Below are 25,039 nucleotides of genomic sequence, written 5' to 3'. Positions count from 1 at the left end.
TTTTGCATGTCCGCCATGACCTGCCCGAAACCGGAAGTGACGTCATTTCGCGGAAATGTAGGTTTTTACCATCAAGGCCTCATGAGCCTATACTGGTGTTTTTAAAAGTTATGTTTGACTTTATGACTTTGTGTCATTTCTGGGATGCTTAGGACTCATATTGCTGCTGGAAATAGTTTATTTTGATGCATATGCTGTTTTTTTTGCAAATTTGCATTATAATATTTATTTTAGTTTTTCCTGCAGTGTATAAAAATTGGTGTATTTCAAAAATAAAACTATGAAGACACTCAAAATAAATTTCCTGTGGTGGGAAACTATTTTGTGCAACTTTTTTGTATTTACAGTTTTGAGGGATAAGCCTCTTAAATTTCTCTAACTAGAAATATATGTTAAAAAAACAAAAACGATTTTCAATTTTTTTGTAGTTTATTGCACTTTTTTGCAATTTATGTAATTACTATGCACTTAATGCATGCATATTATTAAAATCTGGGCTGTAATAGTTGTATTAATGTATAGCAACTTGAAATGCTCCCAAAAATGGCTCCACAGCATGTAAAAATATAATATAAGCTCTGGCGGACTTGGTTCTATGGTAGGTTTTAAAGGGTTAAATCAAATTTCTCTGTCGCAGGAAACCTTAAAACCTCCTTCCAAAGATACAAAAATTAATCTTTAAGCACCTAAAAATAAGAATTGGACAGATTCAATTAAATGTTAACGTGTGTGTGTGTGTGTGTGTGTGTGTGTGTGTGTGTGTGTGTGTCTTATGCTTATTACTGTACATGAATCTACATAAGATTAATTTTCATACGTTAGTGCATGAGATATGATGCGGTGTCAGATCACCCTGAACACCACGCTCTATCTGCTCATGTTTGAATGCAGATCTGAACAGATGAAGCTTTGTGCTGTGCAGACAGAGAGGGCTGCAGGGGAAAACTGTATTAACGGCCTCATTACTGCCAGCAGAGAGGGGAACAGACACAATATGTCCGAGAGCAGCAGCGGCAGCAGCTCTGCCCGCTTTGTTTTTGTTCCGATTAGGCCTGAAAATAATCTCGCGACTGGGCAGCATGTGAGCGTGCGTGCACATGTTCCTCCTCACGCTCCGGGCTGCAGGCGTCCAATGGCAAGTTAATCGCAGCGAGAGTACCAAAAGTGATTGAAAAAAGCTTGCGGGTAAGGGGGAGAAAAATCATGAATGAGGACCCGAGGGTGTGGACTGTTGTACCACATTCAGGTTGAAAAACATCTGGCTCTGCTGCTTTGTTCGATTCTGAAGCTGCCTGTCGGGTGAGCTCACAATTCTGATCGATGCTTGTAAAACGATTTGAGAGCCAAGTGAAAGTTATAAACACGAGTTACACAACTCAAATTTGGTCATTTGAAGTCTATTCAATAAAAGTGTCTTTATTGCAAGTGTGGATCTGTTAGATGACAAATTACTGCCAGAGCCAAATGATTTATAGATGTTTTTTTTTCATTTTAAAAACCATTAAAAGTAATTTTAAAGTTAATTTCACAAATCAAAATAGACTTGATTTGTATTCTACTATTCTATTTCACTGTGATTAATTTTATTTCCTCCACTTTGCCACTGTTTTGATTAGTGTTACGCTGCTGTCAGTTAAAGTAATGACTTCTTGCTGATATATGGAAGAAGGAAAATGCAATTTGAGGTTCTGAAACTTTTTAAGAAGCGCTGAGAAGAAGAATAAAAGTAGAGTACGTATGATAAATTTTAAAAAGTAGTTGCAGCTCAAGCTATTCTGTCCTCACAGCCCACTGACCAGAAACAATGACTGAATGATTAGTCACACCACAGTCCTAGATAGTATTTTAAGCATAAGGTTGTAGCTAACCAATAATTTAGGTATTAGTTCGTCTGATAATTATATTCTAAAAAAAATCCAGATTACCTAGAGAATATAGAAGCGTTGCATTTGAAGCTGAAGACGCCAGTTAATCTTGAAAAATAGGTTCTGATTTATTGATATCATTGATACCATTACCAATTGTGCTTCTAGGCCAATTCGTCTATTGATTCCCATATTTACTCCTTTTCTGCTGTTTTGTGTGTCGAGGGGAGGAGGGTAAATTGAAGAAGCTGCTTTCTTATCTGCGTATGAACTATGTGCAAACAGAGTAGGATAAACGGCCTGCATGTGCAAACCTTCCCCTGCTGTGCAACGAGTTTGACGTCATTATTTTGCGATGTGAGTGAAACAGAAAATATGCTGAGACGGATTTAAAAGAATTGGCTCGACTGGTATTCGGAACGACAATGTGACAAAGATAACTGGCGCCAAAAGCTTCCCACCAAGTGTTGCATCTGAACACAACAGAGTACTGGTGAGTGTGCGAGGCTGACGAGCTGCTTCAGTGGCGCCGACTTGACCACAACTTCCAGTTAAGTCGCAACTACTGCAAGCAAACAAAGGAACGTTGATGGCCTTGCAGGTATGAAAATAAAGGTTGGCTTTTCCAGGGACTGAGTATCTCTGAGTGGTATCTGCTGCTAAAGTACTATTTCCATCTTCAGCCTTTCAACCACAATTAGTATTGTCACATTCAGGGCTCTACATTCAGTGTGAGTCAGGCTGATGTTGCTCTCTGCCTCTCGTGTTCGTGTATGTGTGAGAGGCCTTTTGGTTGTACCTGAGCATGTGACTGGCTGTGGTTTGGAGTGAGTCTCACTTCTCTCGCAGAGGTTTCAGAATGCCAGATATGGGGTTTCTACTTGTTTTAATACCCAGATCTCACACCACGTCGCCCTCTTAGAGAGGAGAAACAGACCAAACCAAATCATCTGTTCCATCACAAACAGAAATCCTTTTGGAGCTACTCATACCACGTTTGCGTGAGTGCTTGATGATTAAAATAGCTGGTGACCCGCATCTCCCCCCCTCTCAGCTTAGGTTGCAACTCTCATAGGCCTTTTTAAAAGCAGCTTTTAGATGTGCCAATGAATCGGAGCAGAACAAAGAATGTTATCTCCGCATTTTACATCATTTTCTTGCAAGAATAGAAGTCGGAGCTGAAACTTGTGGGATGTTTTCATTTCAGAAGCTTCAACAATCCAGGGCTTGATTCATGTTTTGGCCTGAGGTTAGTGAGTGTGCTGTTTTGGGTTTTTCTTTTAGGTGTGTTTCAGCTTTCAAAATAGTGTTTATGACTGCATGTACAGCACACCTATATATTGTGGTTGCGAGTTTAGTGTGTCATTCTGAAGTGGCAGAAACTTGTGGTATGTTGGTTTGTGGTATGTTTAACCTCTGGCTTGTTTGCTTTAGTGTGCGTAGCCCAAGGTTAAAGGATGAGGCCCTGCCAGTAGGAGCTGAGAGGGTAGCGCAAACCATATAATGTCCTTTAGCAGCCCTTTTAATGTGTTTTTCATGATGTTTGATCCAACTTTTTGGGATGAGCCGAGAGTCTGAGGAGGGCAGCGACTGGCTGATCGTACAGAATTTTCCACATGGCTTGATTGCATGAACTCGGTACCCTCTGCAGCCAGACTGTTATGTCTTCTCAAATATGCGTCTGTATCGAGCAGCAACTACCAACTACCTTTTTCCCTTTTTTATGCAGCATCTCTAACTGTATCAAAACATACAAAATGCAGCAATGCAAAGGCAAGTCTGAGCAGGTTCTGTAGGTCGAAGACTTTCTTTTTAAATAAATGTATCAGATGTGGAGTCCTGCATGAGTAAGGTGCAAAGTCTAAGAGCTGGGGTTAACCCTAAACAGAGATGGAGCAAACAGGAAAGACCCCATTTACCTCCATTTACCAATCTGGGTCAATATCTAAGCCACTTCAAGTTTGCACAGTAACTTTCAATGTCCAGAAATCAGGCTTCAGAAGAGGAAACTTCCTGTCTCACTCAAGTGAGGCAATTCCACAGAACTTGAGATATTATTGAGTAAATTTGGTTGGCAAATTGTCCAATATGGCCGTCTCTCTTAAGACGAGACGCTCCACTCGATGTATTTTTACTACTGGAACAACAATTCGCTCAGGACTCAGACGCCACATTGTAAAACACTCTGTAAGCATTTATAGAGTTCAGTAGGAATGCTTTATGGTCTGAAATGGATGTGATGCATTTGTGTCAATACTGTCATAAATGCATTGTGCTTTAACCCGAGCCATGATTGCAAACTTAGTCACGTAGTTTTACTGCCTAAATGTATTCAAACAATGACATAAGGGAAGGTAAAAAACATATACATATATAATAAACGTAAGTGGAAAATAATTGAATATGAGGTATCTGATGAGACTCTTTTCTTCTAGTTTGAGGATGTGTGACTGCAATATCAGCCACCCCATGTATCTCCTAGTGCTTTTTGTGTGTGTAGGTTTTTATCTTTGTGTCAGAAAGAGCACTTTGGGAGTACCCCTTTTATTAAATGCTTTAAAAAACGGCATTACTTGATTACCAGCATTGGTTTTGTTTGATTTGAGTCACTGCAGCACAAGATGAAATAAATCTGTCAGACCAGATTTATCTTTTACTGCAGGTCAAAGTGAAAACACTTTCTGCAGTAAATCGTTGTGGGAACGATTTGAGGAATGAAGGAAAGAGAAGGTAGGAAGAAGAAAAATACTGGAAATTTTTTAAAGTTTTACTTGAGTAGATGCACCTGACCTCTAACCTCTGGTATGCACATGCACGCACAGGTGGGTGCGTGTGTGCGTGCACGTTTGTGAATGTGAGCGAGGGGTCAGTGAGTACATCAGAAGGCTGCGATGCCCTGGTGAAGCGCTGTGACTCCCATTGTTTTCTGTACTGAAATAGTCTGCTGGGACCTTCAGCAACAATGGCCCTGGACAATCAAAGAGTGGCACACTACACACCCACACAAGGACAAAAGAACACACACATTCACACATCAAGGAGCTAGTTGAAGTTAGCTCTCTCAGTTGGCTTGATTGAGTGGAAGCAGTCTGCTGTCTGCTGGCTCATCAGTAACGAGACTTTGAGTGACTGACAGTCGGGGTTAATGAGTTTAAACCTCAGAGAGACGAGCAGGGAGACGCACTGATGGGACATAACACTTGATGAGATAAGATAATGGTGCTTCTGCGCTCTGCCTTTCCTGTTAATTGTATGCTATCTTGTCCTTAATGTGTGTTTGCATGTTGGATTTTCTAGTTTGTGCGTTTTGTGGACTCCAGATTTTGGCTGCAGGGGAAAGTTTAATTTTGTAATGCGAACCACTGAAAACGCCCTTGCTTTATGTTTAAGGAAAATAGATGATTTGGTCCTGTTTTTGTTAAAAAAAAAAAAAAAAAATCCTCTTGTCTGTTAAAAGGACGGGTTTTGTCTCTGGAGCATAAACAGATATAAGGAATTAACATTAACAGAAGTGCAAATTAAATCAGAAATACTATAAATTTATGTTATAAACTTTCTAGAATTCGTTTTAGTTAAATTACAAAAAATAAAATAAAATTATCTATGATTATTTACTTTTGGCAGTTTTTGCTCTCCATAGACGATGTTGTGACAAAATAATTCTGATAATAGAAAATAAAAAGCCAATTTACCCTTTTTATTTCTACTTTGATTTTGGATATATTTTAAATGATTAAATGATAGTCTAGACAAAAGTATTTAGCTTTAGCTATGTTAAATGGCTTTACTGAAGTGTATATATTTTTGTTATTTCATTTGTATTCTGTATAATGCATTTAATTTATCTGAATGATTATTTTTTGTGTTGAAAGGTTTTTCACCTACCTATCACCTATCAAACTAGCTGGTCAAAATAAAGTGAGTGAAATTCAAAGTCTAGTCTTTTTCAAGTGTGGGCACCTCACAGACAGAGAACACTTGACATTTATTTACATAAATTGATAAATGTGCATCATAGTGATCTTATGTTAATGCATGAGCATTTATGTCTTGTAGTCTGCAGTGGGAAGGTCGTGGACACATTCAGCACCTGTTGAGTATTATCATAACTTAGTTTTTCTGAAGTATCCCTTCATTGCAGCACAACAAAAGCCACTTTTGGCAGTACACTTAATCACAAAGGGTCATGACGGTGAGCAACTCCACATGTTTGATTTTTTTTTTATTATTATTTTTTACCTTGGATGCCCTTCCTGAGGCAAAGGGATATGTGTCATCGAGCCAGGGCTTGTGGAAATGTGAAAACCACTCAATACACGAGTCATCTAAAGTATCGTAAATAAAGTGTAAGCTGAATATTGGAAACCAGTAATATATTGAAATCTACAAGAGTCAGTAAAAACACTTTAAGCCCCACAGAGACTGTAAATCTGATCCAAGCGGTGATAAAATGTCCTCTTATATGTACTTGCTGCTCTATGGAATAATGTAAACGCGTCCAGAACACACACGACTGCCATTTTTCCTGGCATTTAGCTGCTGTGTTGTGTAAAGCATCGGTATGCACAACGGTTGAATGGTTCAATGTACACTTTCTATATGGGCATGCAGGAAGGTCTTTCTCTAGTTTCCCGTGACGTTTTCTGCTGTTCGACCTTGTCATAGCAAGAAAACACTTCTTTAGTCGTTTCACTTGGTTCAGTATTTCATCAGGTGTTTAATTTGGCACTTTATTCTCTTATCTCGGTGGGTTTTAAGTCTCCGCTTCAGAAGAGATCTTTTACGGTGTGAAGGCATCTGGCTTCTTTATCTTTTAACTGTGGTGCCAAAATATTTCTTTCTTCTGCACTGTTACATTTTTTTCTGGGCCTGCATGTTGCAGTTCTGCCACAGATGTGATCAAGTCTGATAAACCACTGACAGAGGGCATGTGAAGTTCAGCAGAGCTTCACCTCGTCTGTTGTGGTTTGTAAAGTTATCTTTTCCGTAGAGGCTGCTCACAGATCTGAGGGTAAAAAAGCTCTTTGTTCACAGCACTTTTTTTTTTTTTTTTAAAATTTAACATGTTTTTGGCTCTTGTTAAAGAACAAAATGCTCAATTTAAATCTGTATGAGAAAGGTCCCACTTAATTGTATCGGAACTTTTATTTTAGTTTTTTTCTTTTCTGCATTTTAGGATGGAGATTGTAAGAATGTTTCTGTCTTGTTACTAATTTTGTTACTTAAAAAAACAAATTAAATGCTGTTTTACCTGAGAATTGATATCCCAAAGCCAAGCTAATAGACTTTTATGAACTTAAGGTGCAGATACCTGCTTTTTAATGCCCAAATAAAGTAAACACCACCAGAGCTGGAGCCAAGACTTTATAGATGGGTATTTATACAATAAACTACAATAAACAAGCAAAAGAGAGTATAACTTTTAAGCCTTAAAAAAAAAGTCTTCTATTAAGTAATTCTAAACAGCTATACAGATGAAAGCTGATTTTTGTAATAGACTCTAAATAATATGAAAGTCTATGACAATTGTCTCTTTTGGAGTAATCCTCAGGTTGTTGAGTGAGAAACTGCAGTAACTGCAAAAAACCAAACTATGCTGTATTCTGCTGTGGATCCATATTGGTCACTGTCCTATTTATAGTCACACCTGTTGCATAATTATGCTGTTCCTGTCCAGGTATTTCTGCAGAGGTGATTCAGTGGATTTAAATGGAGTTTAAATGGTTTTATTGTTCCATCCGGCAGCATTCTTCTGTCAGTTTCTTCCCCTGCTGCTGTTGCTTTGCAGCTTTTTCATATAAATCTGAACCCTGTTGCGCAACCTTACCAGTCACATGTTGTGCGGACGGTATCCAGTGACTAAGAGTTGAATTTGAGCATACGAGGGAGCCCAGATAAAGCCAAACTCCACGTGTGATGTCCTAATATGGATTGTTGTGCTGCTGTCTTGGATCAGCGATTAAACTAGGACTGTTCGCCTATTTGAGCTTTCACGTCCAAATCTGATGCATTTCTTTTTCAGAGCCTGGAGCCAAAAAACATAAATCATATCCATGGAAAATTACCCAGAGTTCTGCTTGCTGACATGATTTGGCTCGCTCTTGTGTAGGCTTTGTTGGCAGCATTTTTGCTATAGCTTGACCGCCATGAAAAGATTTTCAGATTGCAATTTGATTGTTGAAGTAAACGCTTTTATCTTGGAACCTCGGTGCTGTGAGCAAAAACTCTCTCCCTCAAACAACAAATGCATTAACCAGAGGAAATTAAAATAATCACCTGCCTACACGTCTTTAAGCTGGTTTCCAATTTAAATTTTATTTTTAAAGACCAATTTACATCTATTAAAACCCATTTCCCTCACATGGAACACAGACTCCAAACACGCTGTATAATCCTCCTGTTGGCAAAGTTCAAATTGAATTTTGCTCAATAGGTTTCTCTAAATCCAAATACGAATGAGAAAGTTGAACAAAAATATGCATGAAAGTGGACACAGGAGGTGAATGAGTTACCAGTGGGATGGTTATTTTTAAGATATTGTAATTGTTCTTTTAACATCAAGAGGAAAAAGTTGAGAAAAGCCAGTCTTTAGTTGGTTAGGGACTGAATTTTAGTGAGTATTCAAATCAGAAGCCGGGATGAACATCTTTTATAACAAGTTTAATGCATTTTTTTCACATTTTGCTTTTTTCTCATAAAAAGATCTTTTGATCATTTTTGAAGTGTGCTGTTTCAGCGAGTACACATGTGTGTTTTTCATAGATATACAGTGTTTGTGTTAGTGGCCTGGTGACTGATCTCTTCATGCAGGAAGTGAAGGAAATGGTGTTGCGTCATAAGAAGTTATTGTTTTCTTATCTCCAAATACATCTTTTTCGTGTTCCTTCTGTAGTTCTGCCTTGCAGTATCTTTACTCGTTATACAAGTTATTGCTTTCCATTACACGGAAACTGTTTCTGCAACTTAAACCAGCCTGACTGCCAACTGCTGAACTGAACTGGCTTTCTGCTGCATCTCAAACAGGGACGTCCCCTAATGTACTGACAGACACTGATAGGCTTTGAAGCGATGTTTCTGTGTATGACCAGTGTTGGGGAGTAACGGAATACATGTACCGCCGTTACGTATTTAAAATACAAAATATGAGTAACTGTATTCCGTTACAGGTACCGTTTAAAAAGGTGGTATTTAGAATACAGTTACTTTGTTGAAATAAATGGATTACATGGCGGTACTTCCCTGTTTCATATTGTCGCGGGTCAGGACTGTTTGGGTTTTGTTTGACAGCTACGTTCTGTTGTTCCAGGCGGCAGCGTTGCGGTTGCCATGGTTACAGGGTGACGCTCTCGCTCTGCGTGTTTCCTGGGTGAGAGAGCGCCTTTTGATGCCGTTAAAATGCCTGCAGCGCACACGACACCGTTAATGCCAACTTAAATAAAATTAGATTAAAAATAATAAAAATAAAATAAAATAAAAAAAAAGAGAGAGCGCCTTTTGTTTTGTTGTTGTGCTAAGCTAATAGGCAGAATGCAGAATGTAGCATCATGGGCAGTGTAGTGCTGCAGGGAGAATGCACTGCCATACTCGTTATGTGTCTGTGAGCGCGAGGTGGGAGAAAAAGGAGAGTCAAAAAGTACGAGCTGTCATCGAGCAAAAACGGGAGCTGGAAGCATGTAAATATAATAATAACCACTGCAGCCAAGAAGAGAGCCTGACGAACCCAGTTGTAAGTAAGCTATTAAAATTTGACTGTACACAGTGTTCGTGTTTTCCTCCGAAACAATATGTTCCGTTGGAGCAGCCTTTCAACGCCTCCCGCCATCTCTCGCTAGCAAAGTTGACCCAGACAACAAAGTAAAGCTAGTTTTCGGCTACGAGCCCCACACAGAACCCACCGTATTAGCCAGAGGTCCCTTTACTACGGTTCAGAGCCGCGGACCTTCAGTAACAGTAATAAATCACAGCAATAGTACATTCATGTAGTTGTAAAATGCATGGTAATATGTTAAGTAATCCAAAGTATTCAGAATACGTTACTCTCATTGAGTAACGTAACGGAATACATTACAGAATACATTTTAGGGCATCTATTCTGTATTCTGTAATGGAATACATTTTAAAAGTAACTTTCCCAACACTGTGTATGACGGTCAATAACTGGTGTCAAGCTCACACAAAGTGAAATTCGGGTTCAATCGTAGTCCTTTAAGAAGCAAGTCAAGCAATTTTTGAATACTGAATATGTTTGCGTAACTTTATCAAAAAAGTGAGTTCATGTGTGTTGGGTTGCAAAAACAAAGGCAGCGCAATAACATTTCTACAGCTCTATTTGTTGTATCATTGATGTGAATTTCTGATATTGCTGATATTTCCACATGGCCCAGTTTGTTTCTGATGTAGAATTATGTAAGTCCTAATTTTTCAGGGGGGAAAAAAAAGAGCAATAATTGTACCTCAGGGCTGCAGAAAAGCTTTATAAACCAACCACTTCTTTGTATTTATACTGAATGATGCATTGTATTCGAACTTGTGAGCGAACCCCCTTTGAAACGGGCACATTTGGTGCTTGTCGAATCACATGGGGATTTATGAGATTGGTTTCTTTATGCTGTGGCGTGCCCGCAGCAAGGTCGAGTAGGAAATTTAAAAGACCCCAGACAGTGAGTGCATTCATGGAAGATTAACTGCTGAACGATACAGAAGAACCTGGAATATAATTATTAACGAAGGCCGACTGTCTCATTAAGCCAACTGACTTCCAGAGTAACCGTATGATTATGTGTCATTGTTCATGTTTAAATGACCATTTGTCTGTCTGTGTTTTGTGGCGCAGGAGCAGCTCGGAGAGACGTAAGGAGAAGTCTCGCGATGCAGCGCGCTGCAGGCGCAGCAAAGAGACGGAGGTGTTCTACGAGCTGGCCCACCAGCTGCCTTTATCCCACAGCGTCAGCGCTCACCTGGACAAGGCATCCATCATGAGGCTCGCTATCAGCTTCCTCCGTACACGCAAGCTGCTCGCCATAAGTACGAACACTACGCCACAGGCAGATACACACAGACTCACACAATATGCACATGGGTGACAAACTAAAGGGAGAAATTGAGACTCCTGACTTGGTTTCAGTTATGAACATAGTCAAAGGCATATGCATGTCCATAGCATGTCTTTTATCCTCCTCTCACCCCAACCGGTCGCTGCAGATGGCCCCGCCCCTCCCCGAACCTGGTTCTGCTGGAGGTTTCTTCCTGTTAAAAGGGAGTTTTTCCTTCCCACTGTCGCCAAAGTGCTTGCTCATTGTTGGAATTTTCTTTGTATGTATTATTGTAGGGTCTACCTTACAATATAAAGCACCTCGAGGCAACTTTTGTTGCCACCAATGCTGTGATTGGTATTTGCTGTCAAATATGTATGATTTTGGTCCTCCAGACAGGACTCACTACCTCTAGGAGAACAGAAAGAACCTGGGAGAATTGGCCATCCCTTCAGTAGAGTTCTTAGTGTGTCAATACCAAGGTGCTCTGAAGATGTTCTTACAGCACATCAGCTCCTTACCAAGCACATATGTATTTTTTCCTTTAATTTGTCACACCCATCTAAATGCAAATCGGTGCAAGCTTCCGTGCAGTGAATCTTAATTCGTTACACAAAGGGGAAAAAATTCAAACGGCACACCGCCTCCCTCCAGCAGCTTCTTTGACGTGTGATCACAGATTTGCGTCGGCACGTTCGTGCGTGTGTCTGTTGCTATGTGGAGTTGTCCAGTAAAGCAGGAAAGTATTTGCTGGCGTCTTTCTTTGCACTTCTCCTCCTTCCTCTCGTCTTAGTTAAAATTAGAAGCCGAGGAAGCTCGACAAAGAATCAGACCTATTGTTCTGGAATTCCTCCACTGCGTCCGTGTCTCGAAGCGAGATCAGAGAACCACAAAATTTAACAACCAACGTCAATTGTCAGCACTGCAGCTTGTTAAAAAATGTTTATTTTTCCTTAATAGAGCTAGAAAACTCGAGTTCACACAGGGGAGGAGGTAAAGTGAGCTTTTAACCTTTGACACCTGTATGCTGGTAAACATCCCCACGATATCTTTAAAGTCAAAGCTGTTTGTGCGTAGATGAGCAATATTCAGGTTGTCGCTGATTTAAATAACTCTTTGTTTTTGCTTTATTGACTGTGTCATTATAACACACGGAGGAGAAAAAAAAATGTTGGCATGTAATTAAAATAATTCCCATCATTCACACTTTGTGTGCTGACCTGATTTATAATTTCTTTTAAAACCATTTTTATAGCAATTAATAAAAGCTGTCAGCTCTACGACACCATTGTAATAAAACACAGGAAAGCACTGTGATTAATGCCATAGCTTAGACTTATCTGTAAATCTTTAGACTGCCATTAGTCTATTCTTATGTAACTTTTGATGTTTCTATTTATTGCTCTTTATTTATGATTGACTACTTTCATTGTTCGCAGAGGAAATAGCCATGCATTCAACCAGTGCTTCCTTAAACAACAATGATCACTACTTCCCATTTCTTCTTTGTAGACGATCATTAATCAGAGCATTTATGTGTCGTTTCTTTATTCATTTAGCAGCTAAAGTAGTTTTAGCGCACAAATTACACAAATTAAATCGATGCTTGATAAAGATGTGGAATATGGGCTGAGTTTCCACTAAAAAAAGAACAATTAATCAGGGTGTTTTACAAAGATTAAAAAAAAGCAATCCAGCAGCACATTCGTCGCGCGTTGCCTGAGGTTAAAGGGTTAGTTAACCACAAAAAGAGATAAAAATGCAAATGATTTCAGTTTCAAATTCCAAGATTTTGAGATATCCACCTGTAAAACATCTGCATATCCGAACACAATGGTAGCTACGGAAACTTTCTCAAAGCACTCAAAAGTAATTTGGGTGATACAACCAATTTAGGGTAATTAACAGTTCCTGAAATTCCAGTAGCGGTTGTCAGACGTGCTCGCCATAGATGAAGAAGTGTTAAGGGAGGTGGTGGTGGTGGTGGGAGTATGTATGAGATGTATGTAAAGGAGAGGTTAACAAGTGCGAACGAGAGGAGGAGCTGTAAAGGTAATGAGGGTAGGAAAGCAGCGGGTGAGAGGGGAGGAGAGCACAAGGAGATCCGTGAGATGCAGCTGCAGATACAGCATTATCAGGCCGGTCTGATTGCTCCGTGATGGAAGGAGAGATTGCGGAGGAAACGAAGAGCTCTGCCCATCGTTCGGCTGGTGCTGGCGTTACCCCTGCTAGCCATAACAGCCGACTGCCTTGGCGCCAAACATGCTGGAATGCACCCTCACAAACACACAAACATACTGTGTGTGCCTCCAAGAGCTGCTGTAGGGAACGCCTCCCTTATGTAACGTACGCTCAGTTGGGACCTGATGAACTTTGATGTACTGATTAGGAGGTACTCAAAGGATTCAGCTGTATTTTTGACTTGACTTTGACTTAACTTAAAATACTGTGAAACATATGCGTTCCTAATTGCAGTGGTCCCAGCTGTGTTTGAAGTAGAATCCTACATTTTGGGAAATATACTGATTTACTGCCCTTTGATCAGACGGCCAAATATTTTGTTTTCATCTGTACGCCATTTGTTCTCTGGCAAATTGCAAATTCCCTCAATTGAGTTCATAATAAATTAATAATTTATGTTTTAAAAAAAGTATCTTTAAATTCAAATTCAAATTTGTCACATACACAGTCATACACAGTACGATATGCAGTGAAATGCTTAGACAACTGCTCGTGACCTAAAGAAAAAAAAGAAAAGGCTATGAATAAGATAGGAAATAAATATAAAAATTAAAAAGGGTAAATTTAACTGGGAAAGAATAAGATAAAATATATAAATTAAAGTTGAAAATAAAATAACTGTACAACAAAATACACAGTATAGAAATATATATGAATGTATGAAGAAATATAAATATATATATATACACAATAACAGCAGCTGTACAAGTATTAAATGGAAATGAAGAATATAATGTCCAGTGTTGTGCAATCCACATTTGTAAGTGTCTTGTGCAGTGCAAATATGCTTAAAGTTATGAAGTGCTAACAAAGTCCAGAATGTTCTGTGTGTGTGTGTGTGTGTGTGTGTGTGTGTGTGTGTGTGTGTGTGTGTGTGTGTGTGTGTGTGTGTGTGTAAGAACTATATGTGTGGGTCAGTACTGTGTGGTGGTGTGATTGAGAGACCGTATCGCCTGCAGGAAGAAGCTCCTCCTCAGTCTCTCTGTATGTATTTAGTATGCTTAACGTTTTCTTAGCATATAACTTAAGATAAATAATTCAAAATAAACACATAATTGCACCACGTACAGCTCTAATATATGATAGAACATGCTGAAATTTGCTCCTCCCTCTCCTCATGCTTTAATAAATATTTCCCAGATTTTAAGCAACTACTTTTATATATATTTTATATATGCTTTTATAACATATTTTGAGAATGCGGCTCCCTCAAAGACTACAAACTGCTGAAGTTAATGGAAATCAAAATAAATATACTTGAGATACTTAAAAGTGTTAAGTGTTTTTAGCCTGTTTTATTGCTTTAAAACTAAACTTATGAGCACACCATCAGTTCAGCGTCTTAGTGACACAAGACTGGCTCTAACCACCTGATCTCCTGACCAAGACTGGGATTGTCTGAAATCATCAGCCAAGAAGAAAAAAGTTTGATAAGTTTGAACCCACTGTCCAGCAGAGCCCTGCCTGTTGTTAACGGGTGATTGTGGGCGTAAGTGGTTGAATGTCTCTCATTGTTAGCCTTGCGATGCGCCGAGGGTGTATCCTGTCGTCTCTTTCATGACAACCAGGATATGCTCAGCATTCCAGCAACCCTAGCGACTGGATAAGGAGTAGAATAAAAAGCAGATTGACCAAAATAAGGGAAAAAATATAGAAATTTCCAAAAAAGTATTGTAACAGATGTTTTCAGTAGTGTTTTTATGTTAAGTTACTGCTTTAGTAACATGTGCATAAATGACAGACAACTCTCCAACTGGAGATGTGCATATGGATTTTCTTTTTTTTATATCCTGCGTTCATTACTGAATATTTCTCATCTTTTCAGAAAACAATTTGTGTGTCATGTATTTGTTTGGTTTTTTTTAATGGTACTTATTGAAATTGTGCCTTACTTTTAGATTTATGTCTAAATATTTGGTTCTCGTTCCCTTCAGGCATTTACTGACCTAACAAAACTATTCTGACAGTTTAGGCTCTATCAACAAAAAAGAAAGAAAATATTTGTTTTTGTTCAGTTTCACGTTTTCTTCTCCTCGTTTTAAAATCAAACCCTAACCCAAAAAATAGATGAAGCCCACATCGGGTAGGTGACATTGTCAAGGTTTCCTAATGTGTAGCACACCCTGAATCTTTTTTGTTTGGCATGTGAAAGCATGCACCAGATATTCCGTCTTTACAAACGTGACGAACAGGAAAATTGTGGAAAAAGAATTCCCACTATGACAGTCACATAATGTTCTGAGTTCATATTGTGAACAGCAGCTGTCCCTATCAAACGCTCTGTTCTGCTCCCATTATTATGAAACAAGGGCAGTTACGCAACCAAAGAACAGCACAGAGAAGAAAAGTGCAACTCGGTCCAAATGACTGGTAATCACAGCTTAGTATTTAGGCCAAAGGTGGCGCTGGTCTTTGGATAGAGCGTTTGGATTGAGAGTCTCCCCAGCTCCCTGGGGCCCATGTGAAAGCTCCAGGTCCCCCAGGGGCTAATGCTATCTGGGCCCAGCTCCAAACTCAAGCCCCAGGCCTCATTGGAAGCCTTGAGAGTTGTTCTCTCTTATCTCAGGGAAACACACTGGAGGAATTGCAAGCTTCCCACCCTCCACCCCCATCAACTACTGGGCTTTGTTCAGCGTGAAGCCAGCGTCTGCAAACGCATACGCCCTGCCTCTTGAGTTGGGGCCAGCTCGAGGCTAGAGGTGTTTTTTTTCTATCAATTAGCTGAAACAAGACACTGTGGACAGACTGGAGTCACTGTGTGTAAATGTTTGGATACTGCGCTGAGCGTATTTGAGCATAATTGCAAGTTATGTCCTAAAAACGGGCACCGCTTGAGCAGTTTGCCTGCAGTTTGTCAGGGTCGAGGATCAGGGGTGGCCGGAGACGCAGGAAGAAGCTACAGTGGTTTGTTTTGTCCCCGAGCCAAAGCTTCAAGAGGGAAAACAAGCCTGATGCGTGCACACAAACACACACAGATTTACAATGATATCCATTTATAATCAGCACTGAATGAGAAACAATTTGTGAGCGTCTCCTGTTTGCTGCCTCTCCCTCCAGGCTGCAGCAGCAGCAGCAGCGACGGCGAGGACAACGGACAGATGGACAGCCTGTACCTGAAGTCTCTGGAGGGCTTCATCACCGTGGTAACATCAGATGGTGACATGATCTTCCTGTCCGAGAACATCAACAAATTCATGGGACTCACGCAGGTACACAGCCATTAAAGAACACTTAAATAAACAGACATGTGCAGACACTAAATGTGATCAGTTCCTGTTTATTTCCACGCAGTTGATGCTTTTTTTGTTTTGTTTTTTTGGGGGGGGGGGGGGGGGTCCACAGACACAGACACAGAATAAAGTGCCATATAAATACAGGTGAATTTGGCTTGTAGTTTAAAGTGCTTTGAGTGGTCATAAACATCACCAACGTCTAACATCTTTGCACGTGACATGTGGATAGATTTTTTAAATTTTCTTTAACTTCTCAAGAAGATTGGAAGAAAGACATTAACCCAGTCAGACAGGACGCAGATGAGGATGTTAACGGGTAGTCAGGAGAGAGAGTGGGGTGTGTTTATGTGAAATGCCTGTCATGCCAGCAGTGTGTGTTCAGTCAAGACGACATTGTGCATTTTCTTTCCCCACCCTCTCTGGCACCAACTTAAACAGCCAATCGTAAAGGAGATGTTTACTGTAAACGATGAAACAAAAGCTCTGCTTTGCGACCCTGCGCTGCCCTCAGCTTTCTGATTTCAGGCTGTCCTTCTGACCCATCTGCCTGAACTCGATGTCCTTTAAGTGGATTTTCTGGAAGAAAATCATTTGTGGTAGAAGATTTGTCCAAAAACGTAGTGGTCTTTCTTCACTCCTTACACCGTTGCACTCCATACTGTATATAAATGCCACTTGTTTTGCACAATATCCAACTACCAACCTCTGTATATTTTATATATTTATTTTATTTTTACTCTATTTAATTTGTAAAATATGTATACACACACACACACACACATATACACACACGTAGACATATTTAGTATACACATTCAGTAATATGCATACACTCTTATATTGTACATATATTTATTCATATAATTCTCAGATTTAGCCATTCTTATATTTGCTTGTTCTTATGTTATTGTACTTTGCACACCTCTGCTGCTTGTGAAGCTCGCACACAAGAATTTCACTGACATGTACTGTACCAGTGTACCTGCACATGTGATGTGACAATAAAAGTGATTTGATTTGATTTGCTGTGGAACAGAAGGAGACACATTTCACTTCTGGTTGTCTTTGATGTCCAAATTTAATTCTTTCAGTGCGTTCATTACATATTTTATATTATATGGGGCAAATATAAACTGCATAGAAAGTGCAGCTTGACTGGTTATCAGAGGATAACAATCACAAGCTGCTAAACTTTAGTTTTGTTTGTTTAGTGTTGAAGCATTCTGTGTTTCTGGAGGTGACACACCTTTGTGCATTTGTTCATTCCTGGTGGCCGCCATCACTCACGCTCACTATCCCCTCTTCATCTATTTATTCCAAACAAACTACTGGTGCTGGTGGCAGAAAAAGAAATATGCAGCATGTCTAACTGATGGAACAGCTACTGTAAAATGTAGAGAAAACTGTAACAGAAAGGCAATTGTACATCTTTATTTAACATTTCTTATTTCAGGATTTTTATTTATTTGTTTGCTTTTTGTTTTTCAGGTGGAGCTTACTGGTCACAGCATCTTTGACTTCACCCACCCATGCGACCATGAGGAGATCAGAGAAAACCTCAGTCTGAAGACGACTGGTTAGTACACAATCTCATACGCATTATCTTCTATCCACGTATGACAACCGTTACATTCGCCTGATTATGGTTTACTGATTTAAAAAAAATATGCTGTCATTCTGACATGACAAGTGATCTTTTCATTCTCCTCCTTATCAAAAAATACCCCCTGAAATAAAGTAGAGGAGTCTTATCTACTCAATAAAAGAATAAATGTGCTCAGTAATTCACAAGCTAAGCTGCCCATTAGATAATAGGATATCCTGTGTACAAAGTTGATGTTTTGTCCCACCCACGTCACCACGAGGAGATCATAGAAAGACCTATGTAACAGAAAACAAATTAAGCAAATCACTGGAGAGAAGTGTTGGTCAAGTTACTTGAAAAAAGTAATTAGTAACTAATTACTGATTACTTCCCCCAAAAAGTAATCCAGTTACTTTACTGATTACTTATTTTCAAAAGTAATTAATTACTTAGTTTACTTTTTAAAAACACGATTTACAACCTGAATAGGTGATAAAGTGATAGATCTTTCAGCCCAATTCTACTTTTTCTGCATAATTCATCATACAAAATGTAATCAAATGGAAAAGTCTCTTTTTAAAACTTGTTTTATTAGTTTTAATCTTTTAACTTTATGCATCAAGCAAAAATTTAATTATATGCAACATTCTCTGACTGGAAGAAATTAGTTTAATATTTAAACCTATTTGTGTGTTTACACTCAGTCTTTCAAATAGATGCAAGTAAAACACAGCAGAAAATAAATAAAGTCAAAGACTAGCGGTCCTTTTGCTCTATTTTCACCTGTAAAGCAGGAATAGGTTAGGCGGAGGTTTACCCTGGTGCAGGTGTGCCGCGGTCAGTGGAAGAATCCGCGAGTTTCTCTGTGAGTTTCCCATTACGTCGTAGCTACTCGGTGCTTGCTTGGAAGTTTAGGGGTTTTTTTCGCTGTAAAAAGAAGTTTTCTTCCCACGCACAACGGACACTAATGTTTTTGTCACTTTTTATGGAATCAAACTCAAAGTAAGGTCAGTACTTCCACGCTTTAAACGCTGCACGCTCATACTCTCTCCCGCACTCGATATGTTATCCATTGTTGATCTGCACACAGCTGTTGTCACCAACGTTGCACTCGCTTACGTCACTGTCATGAGACATTCTTGCAAAAAAAATCACGGTTTTAGTAACGCAGTAACGCAGCGTTCCTACGGGAAAGTAACGGTAATCGAATTACTGTTTTTGCAATAGTAATCCCTTACTTTACTCGTTACTTGAAAAAGTAACGCGTTACTTTTTGTAACGCGTTACAAGTAACGCGTTACTGCCCATCTCTGCTGGAGAGCATTAATACCACGCAAATTAAAATAATAATAATAAAAAATTACACTTAAAAGATGCTCACAATACAAATAGTTAAGTCTTCGAAGAAGACAAGATTCCTAAGCTTTAATTCAGACTGGAAACATTTAAAGGTCACCTGTAATACTCATTACCAGCTTCATATTGTTAGTAAAGGAACAATTCGCCTTTCAGTTCATTCTGTCTGAAACCAGCTCCTCCTCATTTATGGTCACCCTCCGTATTGAGTCCGCTTTCATGACCACTCACAATGACATCATACAGTAACAAGAGCAAAAGAAACTGTGTTAAACCGTGTATTATCTAAGCCCGAGAGCGTGCCTCATACTAATTAATTGCCTGTACACACTCTGACTTCATTATTTGAAATCGTGGCAGCGGTTCATTAGGCCCACTTTTACAGCATTTTGAGATTATGTAAGTTTGAAGTCATGCTGGATAACTGGAGGCATAATCTAAGTAAACTTCCCCCAATCATGTTAGAGTTTGTATTTTAATTCTAGTTGTTTCTGATTTCAAATCAATTTTTTTAATGTTGTGCCAAATCACAACAACAGTCGCCTCAATTATAAAAGACAATAAACCAATATTATGTTAGTTTGCTGCTTTCTGGACATTTCTGTGCACAAGTAACACCGGTGTGACTTCTTTACTTCAGTATGTGTAGTCGCACTGGTGTTGCGTATCTGCAGCGTGACTCCAGTGAAATAAAATGTCATCAGCTGATGTTAACGCAAACAAACTCTGAGGCAGGATTTTGTGATTATTTATTTATTTCTGAGTATTTTAACTCTTTCCCCTGCATGTGTGTATATATAGAATATAAGCACACACAGAGTGTTGATAACGCTTATCAGCACTGGCCGCAAAACTTGCAAGTAGAACAATACTTTATATTTTATAGACCTGTTTCTATTTAAATCGTTCACTCAGTCACTCACATATTAACGTACGCAGTTGTTTTTGGCCTGAAGAGACGTTTGTCTGGTGTTTGTTTTGCTCAACCTTAGCTATACGGAGATAAAGACTTGTGAGTTTGGAGTTTGACACTTAATTTCTTGGCTCTGAGGCATCACTCCAAGGCTGAACTCTCACTTGTTATGTAACAGCTTGGCTTACTTTCCAACTCCTGTCATGTGGGCCGAGGGATATAATGACTGTGTTAACCTTGACTTTTTTCTTTTTTAATGACATTAAGTCATAATAAGCATGTTTTCTTCTTCTTAATAGTGTGATTTTTTTTTTTTTTTTTTTTTTTTTTTTTCCCCTTTTATGCCCTTTATTCCCACATACACAGTTCGACCATATAATTAACAAAATCCCTTGTGCTGCCCAAACACGCCTCACTGGTCCGGGCGTTGACTCGATTTGATGTCAGTGGCTAATTCCATCAGATAAATGCTGACTTTTTAGGGTCTGAGGAATTTAAATGAACTTAAATGATTATTCAGGAGTTGTTAAATCTGCCCATTTTCTTCCTAAAAACGTTTGAACTTCCAAAAACTGAATGCACAGTTGCTGATATGCTTTTGCAGATACTTATGCAGACAGCTGTCAGCTGTCCATATGGAAGATTCAAGCGTGGTTGGTGTGTTGTAGTGTCGTGTGGGTGATGTCAACACTGACTTAAACACACCGTGCATACTTGCAGACATGTACACTTTATCTTAGGTCTAATATAGCCTGGACAGGTTCTTCACTTCATGTACCAGTGGCTCAATATTGAGGCCAATGTAGATTAGTTAGAAGTGTTTGGCTGGCTTTGGTGCTAGAGGAAAGTTCAGGGGCTTGTAAATCCTGCACAATCCTACAGGACGATGATATTCCACAGTACTGTCAACTTGTTGTCAGCAGCTGTCTTATCTAGGAGTTGACCAAAGTATTTAATGGACCCTCAGACATCTATATCCTCTGATTTACTTGAGGATGACTTACTGTTACGGAGCCATTCAACTCTCCTGCTTTTACTTGTGGGACAGAAACGATCTATGCAAAACAATTCAAAACATGAACAGAGTGTGGTTATTAATATTCTATATCTGATAGGTCCACAAGGGGGAAAAAAACATGAGAACAAAAGTTCAAAGGTCATACAGAGAGGAACCTATAAACAGATAAAGTAGAGGAGTTGTAAAGTACATGTGCAAAGGAAAGCCGATAAGAGCTGCTACCGTGAGGAAGAGCAGACGAGGGAAGGCGCTGAGAGAGGAACAAGGCATTATGGGGTAGAGATAGTGACGAGATGTTACACTTGCAGTGCAAAGCAGAGCCAGAAGTACACCCAGACTACATTCTGTCTGTGAATCCACTTTCTACTCCTTCTCTCTCTCCTGCAAACACAGGGTCACACTCGCTGTGCTGTGCTTGATAACTCTTATCAGCAGTGGCCACAAAGCACACAAGCAGAACGATACCTTCTTATTTATAGACCTTTTCTATTTAACGCACTTTCACTCCACACTCATTCACATCTGAACATGAACGTGGTTGTAAGTGTCGCGGGGAAACATTTATGTGGTGTTTGTTTTGCTCAAGTGTAACCATATGGAGATAGAGACACACTTTTAAGTGTGGAGTTTGACAAAAGACACACTTCTCTTTGCTGTGGCTGCAGCTCCGGGGCTGAACTCTGACCTTGTGATGTAACAGCTTGGCCTATTTTCCAAGTCCTCTGTGTCTAAGCTGGAAGGGAGATAAAGGGAGTGAACTTCCAGTTTATTATATTGCAAAAAAATCTCCTCATACTTATAGGATCCATATATTATTATGCTTTAATGTCAAGGGAATTTTATATACTGTGCAAAAAGCTAAAAAGCTGTTCACAAGAGCAGGATCTGAATCATTTAAATGCTTCTGTTTGCCCCTGCTCAGTGACATTGTATTATGGTGTGATGATTCAGATGATGACTTCTGACACACTGTTTTTTTGTGTCTTCCAGGAAGTGGCTTTGGTAAAAAAGGCAAAGAGCTGAGCACAGAGAGAGATTTCTTCATGAGGATGAAATGCACGGTGACCAACAGAGGACGCACCGTCAACCTCAAGTCAGCGAGCTGGAAGGTAACAACTGCTACATCTACAAAGCATCACATCTGCAGCAACTGCACACACAAATGAGATTATTGCATTGTGAATAGATTTAGCCACAGGTAGGTTTAGATTTTAGAACATGGTTGGGGGAACTTCAGGCCTCAAGGGCCGGTGTCCTGCGGGTTTTAGATGTGTTCTTGATCCAACACAGCTGATTTAAATGGCTAAATTACCTCCTCGTTAACATGTATTGAAGTTCTCCAGAGGCCTGGTAATGAACTAATCATTTGATTCAGGTGTGTTGACCCAGGGTGACATCTAAAACCTGCAGGACACCGGCCCTCGAGGCCTGGAGTTCCATCATCCAGAGCAATTCATGATGCTGGTAGGAGTCTAGAAGCCCTTATTAAAAGTTTAATGTTATATCCTTAAATAGCAATTCCACAAGCAATCTTGTGCAGCAACACAAAAGTAGTGTAACAAATAGTGTAGAGAAATGCTTTCTCTGGGTTGTATAGCAGTAATGCAAAGCATTATTTTCAAAGGTAAGAAGTGATGTGTACTTTAGAGTTTTTTGAAGAAACTATCGCAGCCCTGACCATTAATATCGACTAATGTGGGGCCAAAAAAGGCATGACCACTACAATAGGTGTCTGCGTCATGGTAAATATGAACACTCAGATAGGGAAAACTGTAATAATCGCGCCATGGCTGCATGTTATTCACCACAGGGGTAACTCTGACACTGTGTAAACTCCATCCTCAGGTGCTCCACTGCACCGGACAACTGAGGATGTACAACAGCTGCCCTCCACGAGTGCTGTGCGGCTTCAAAGAGCCTCCGCTCACATGCGCTGTCCTGATGTGCGAACCGATACCACACCCGTCCAACATCGACACGCCGCTGGACAGCAAGACCTTCCTGAGCAGACACAGCATGGACATGAAATTCACCTACTGTGACGAGCGGTAGGCAGAAAGATATTTTTTAGATTTCTTATTAAATGATAAAAATATATTCACCGAAGCGTATATTATGCACCTATATTTGGTTTGAACCTCAGTAGAGCAGCAGATTCACATTGCTGCCAATTAAAACATAACTCTTAAAGTCTGACACACACAGAAGACTTGAGCGATTGCAGTGTGTTGACTTAGCAGGTAAGAAAATAGAAGTTGGTGATGAAACATAAATTAATAAGGCGTTGTCAGAGCGTGCCAAGTGTTAATGACCCTGGATTAGAGCGTGAACAAGCCTAAAGCTGAAACATTTTTAAAGCTGCCAAACAAAATGACATCTGACATTGTGTCAGGTATCATTCGTCACTTGTAGGTTAGCATGAAAAGCAGCTATCTTAAACCTAAAAAGGACTGCATAGTTTGCACCCAGATATTTCTTTCCCACTGGCACGGGAAGGGAACACAACACATTTTCAGATTGGTGTTACACAATCGCATGCACGCAGATCTGTAATCTTATCAAGCCTCTCATGCAAGAGAAATGTTCCTTTTGTGTATTGCATGCACAGGTCTGTGCGTGACCGCACTACAAACAAGAGCCCATTTTCTTTTTCACCCTTTTAAGTGCAATTTAATAGCCGCCTAAATCTTCTCTCCAATTACACAAATGAGTTTATTGTAGGTGGGTCGACCCTCCTGGCTCGGCAGAGACTTACACTCATTAGAGGAGGGACAGAAAGTTTCTTCAGCTCATGCCTGGCAGTGTGAGAGATGGAGGAAACAAAGAAGGAGAGAGAGGGGGAAAGAACAGAGACGTATCACTTAGGAATAATTAATTCTTCAAGAGGGGTAACAATCAGAAGTTTAACCTTCTAGTTTGCTTAAACTCTGTTTGACCTAAGAAGAACAATTATTTCCTCCCCTCAATATCCCTGTTGATGCTTTATAATTTACTAAGTATAGTAAGAAAGTCCATTTTATGATTAAATACCAGCTTTATAAATGAAGTATGGCTATTGGCTATATTCTCAATTCTACAGTATAAGGAATACAAACACAAAAGGACACAAAGGGAATTTCTAAAGTTATACAACTTGGATAATTTAGACTTGAACAACACTTCTGTGTGTACTTTTAAGTGTCAGTCAGAAACGTCATGCAAGTAATCATTACTTATTACAGCGCATGTTGTAGATCTATCAGATTCCTGCATTAATTAATTTTAGAGTTTTAATTCAAACATTTGTATAAAATCATTCGTATGCAGTAGGGGTGGGGGGAAAAATCGATACTGTGTAGCATCGTGATATTTTGTTTGCTAATAATGTATCGATACAGGGACAGCAGAAATCGATATTTTGTTACAAAAAAGGTTTTTGTGCTCTGACTTCAGAGCGTGTTGATCCTTTTTCTGAGCAAGAATCCTGACATTCCTTCACTGTCCAAATGTGACAGTTTACTTATTTTAATTTAAGACATGTTTTATTTTAATTAAGTTTAAAACTTTTTATTGAATGTAAAATTATATTTTGTTTTAATTTACTTTCAAATTCTTCAGTTGCTGAAGGGGCTGCATAGTTTTCATAAACTGCATAGTTCAGAATAGCTATAATTGTACCAGATGGTTGCGTTCAGTTAAGTTGGACTAGACTGTAATACAAACCGTTCAGTTTGTCAACAATCAAACTGAAATGAGAGAAAGACTGAGTGTGAGACTTTGATATTAGATAAAATGAATATTGATAAAGTTTACCTTT

The 25,039-nt window shown here is 39.4% G+C and overlaps 1 protein-coding gene across 1 annotated transcript in view; it reads left to right on the top strand.

The window, feature by feature from the left end:
- The window catches only part of epas1b (endothelial PAS domain protein 1b), a 52,824-nt gene that overhangs the window by 14,164 nt on the left and 13,621 nt on the right, over positions 1–25,039 (top strand). Inside the window, exons 2-6 of the mRNA XM_085183299.1 lie at positions 10,699–10,889; positions 16,196–16,347; positions 17,860–17,947; positions 22,234–22,352; positions 23,089–23,291. Of these exons, the coding sequence (XP_085039425.1) occupies positions 10,699–10,889; positions 16,196–16,347; positions 17,860–17,947; positions 22,234–22,352; positions 23,089–23,291 (753 nt within the window). The remainder of the gene's footprint in view (positions 1–10,698; positions 10,890–16,195; positions 16,348–17,859; positions 17,948–22,233; positions 22,353–23,088; positions 23,292–25,039) is intronic.

Source organism: Neolamprologus multifasciatus, chromosome 13 (genome assembly GCF_963576455.1).
Source record: "Neolamprologus multifasciatus chromosome 13, fNeoMul1.2, whole genome shotgun sequence".
NCBI lineage: Eukaryota > Metazoa > Chordata > Actinopteri > Cichliformes > Cichlidae > Neolamprologus > Neolamprologus multifasciatus.
This window is presented reverse-complemented; position numbering and strand designations above follow the sequence as displayed.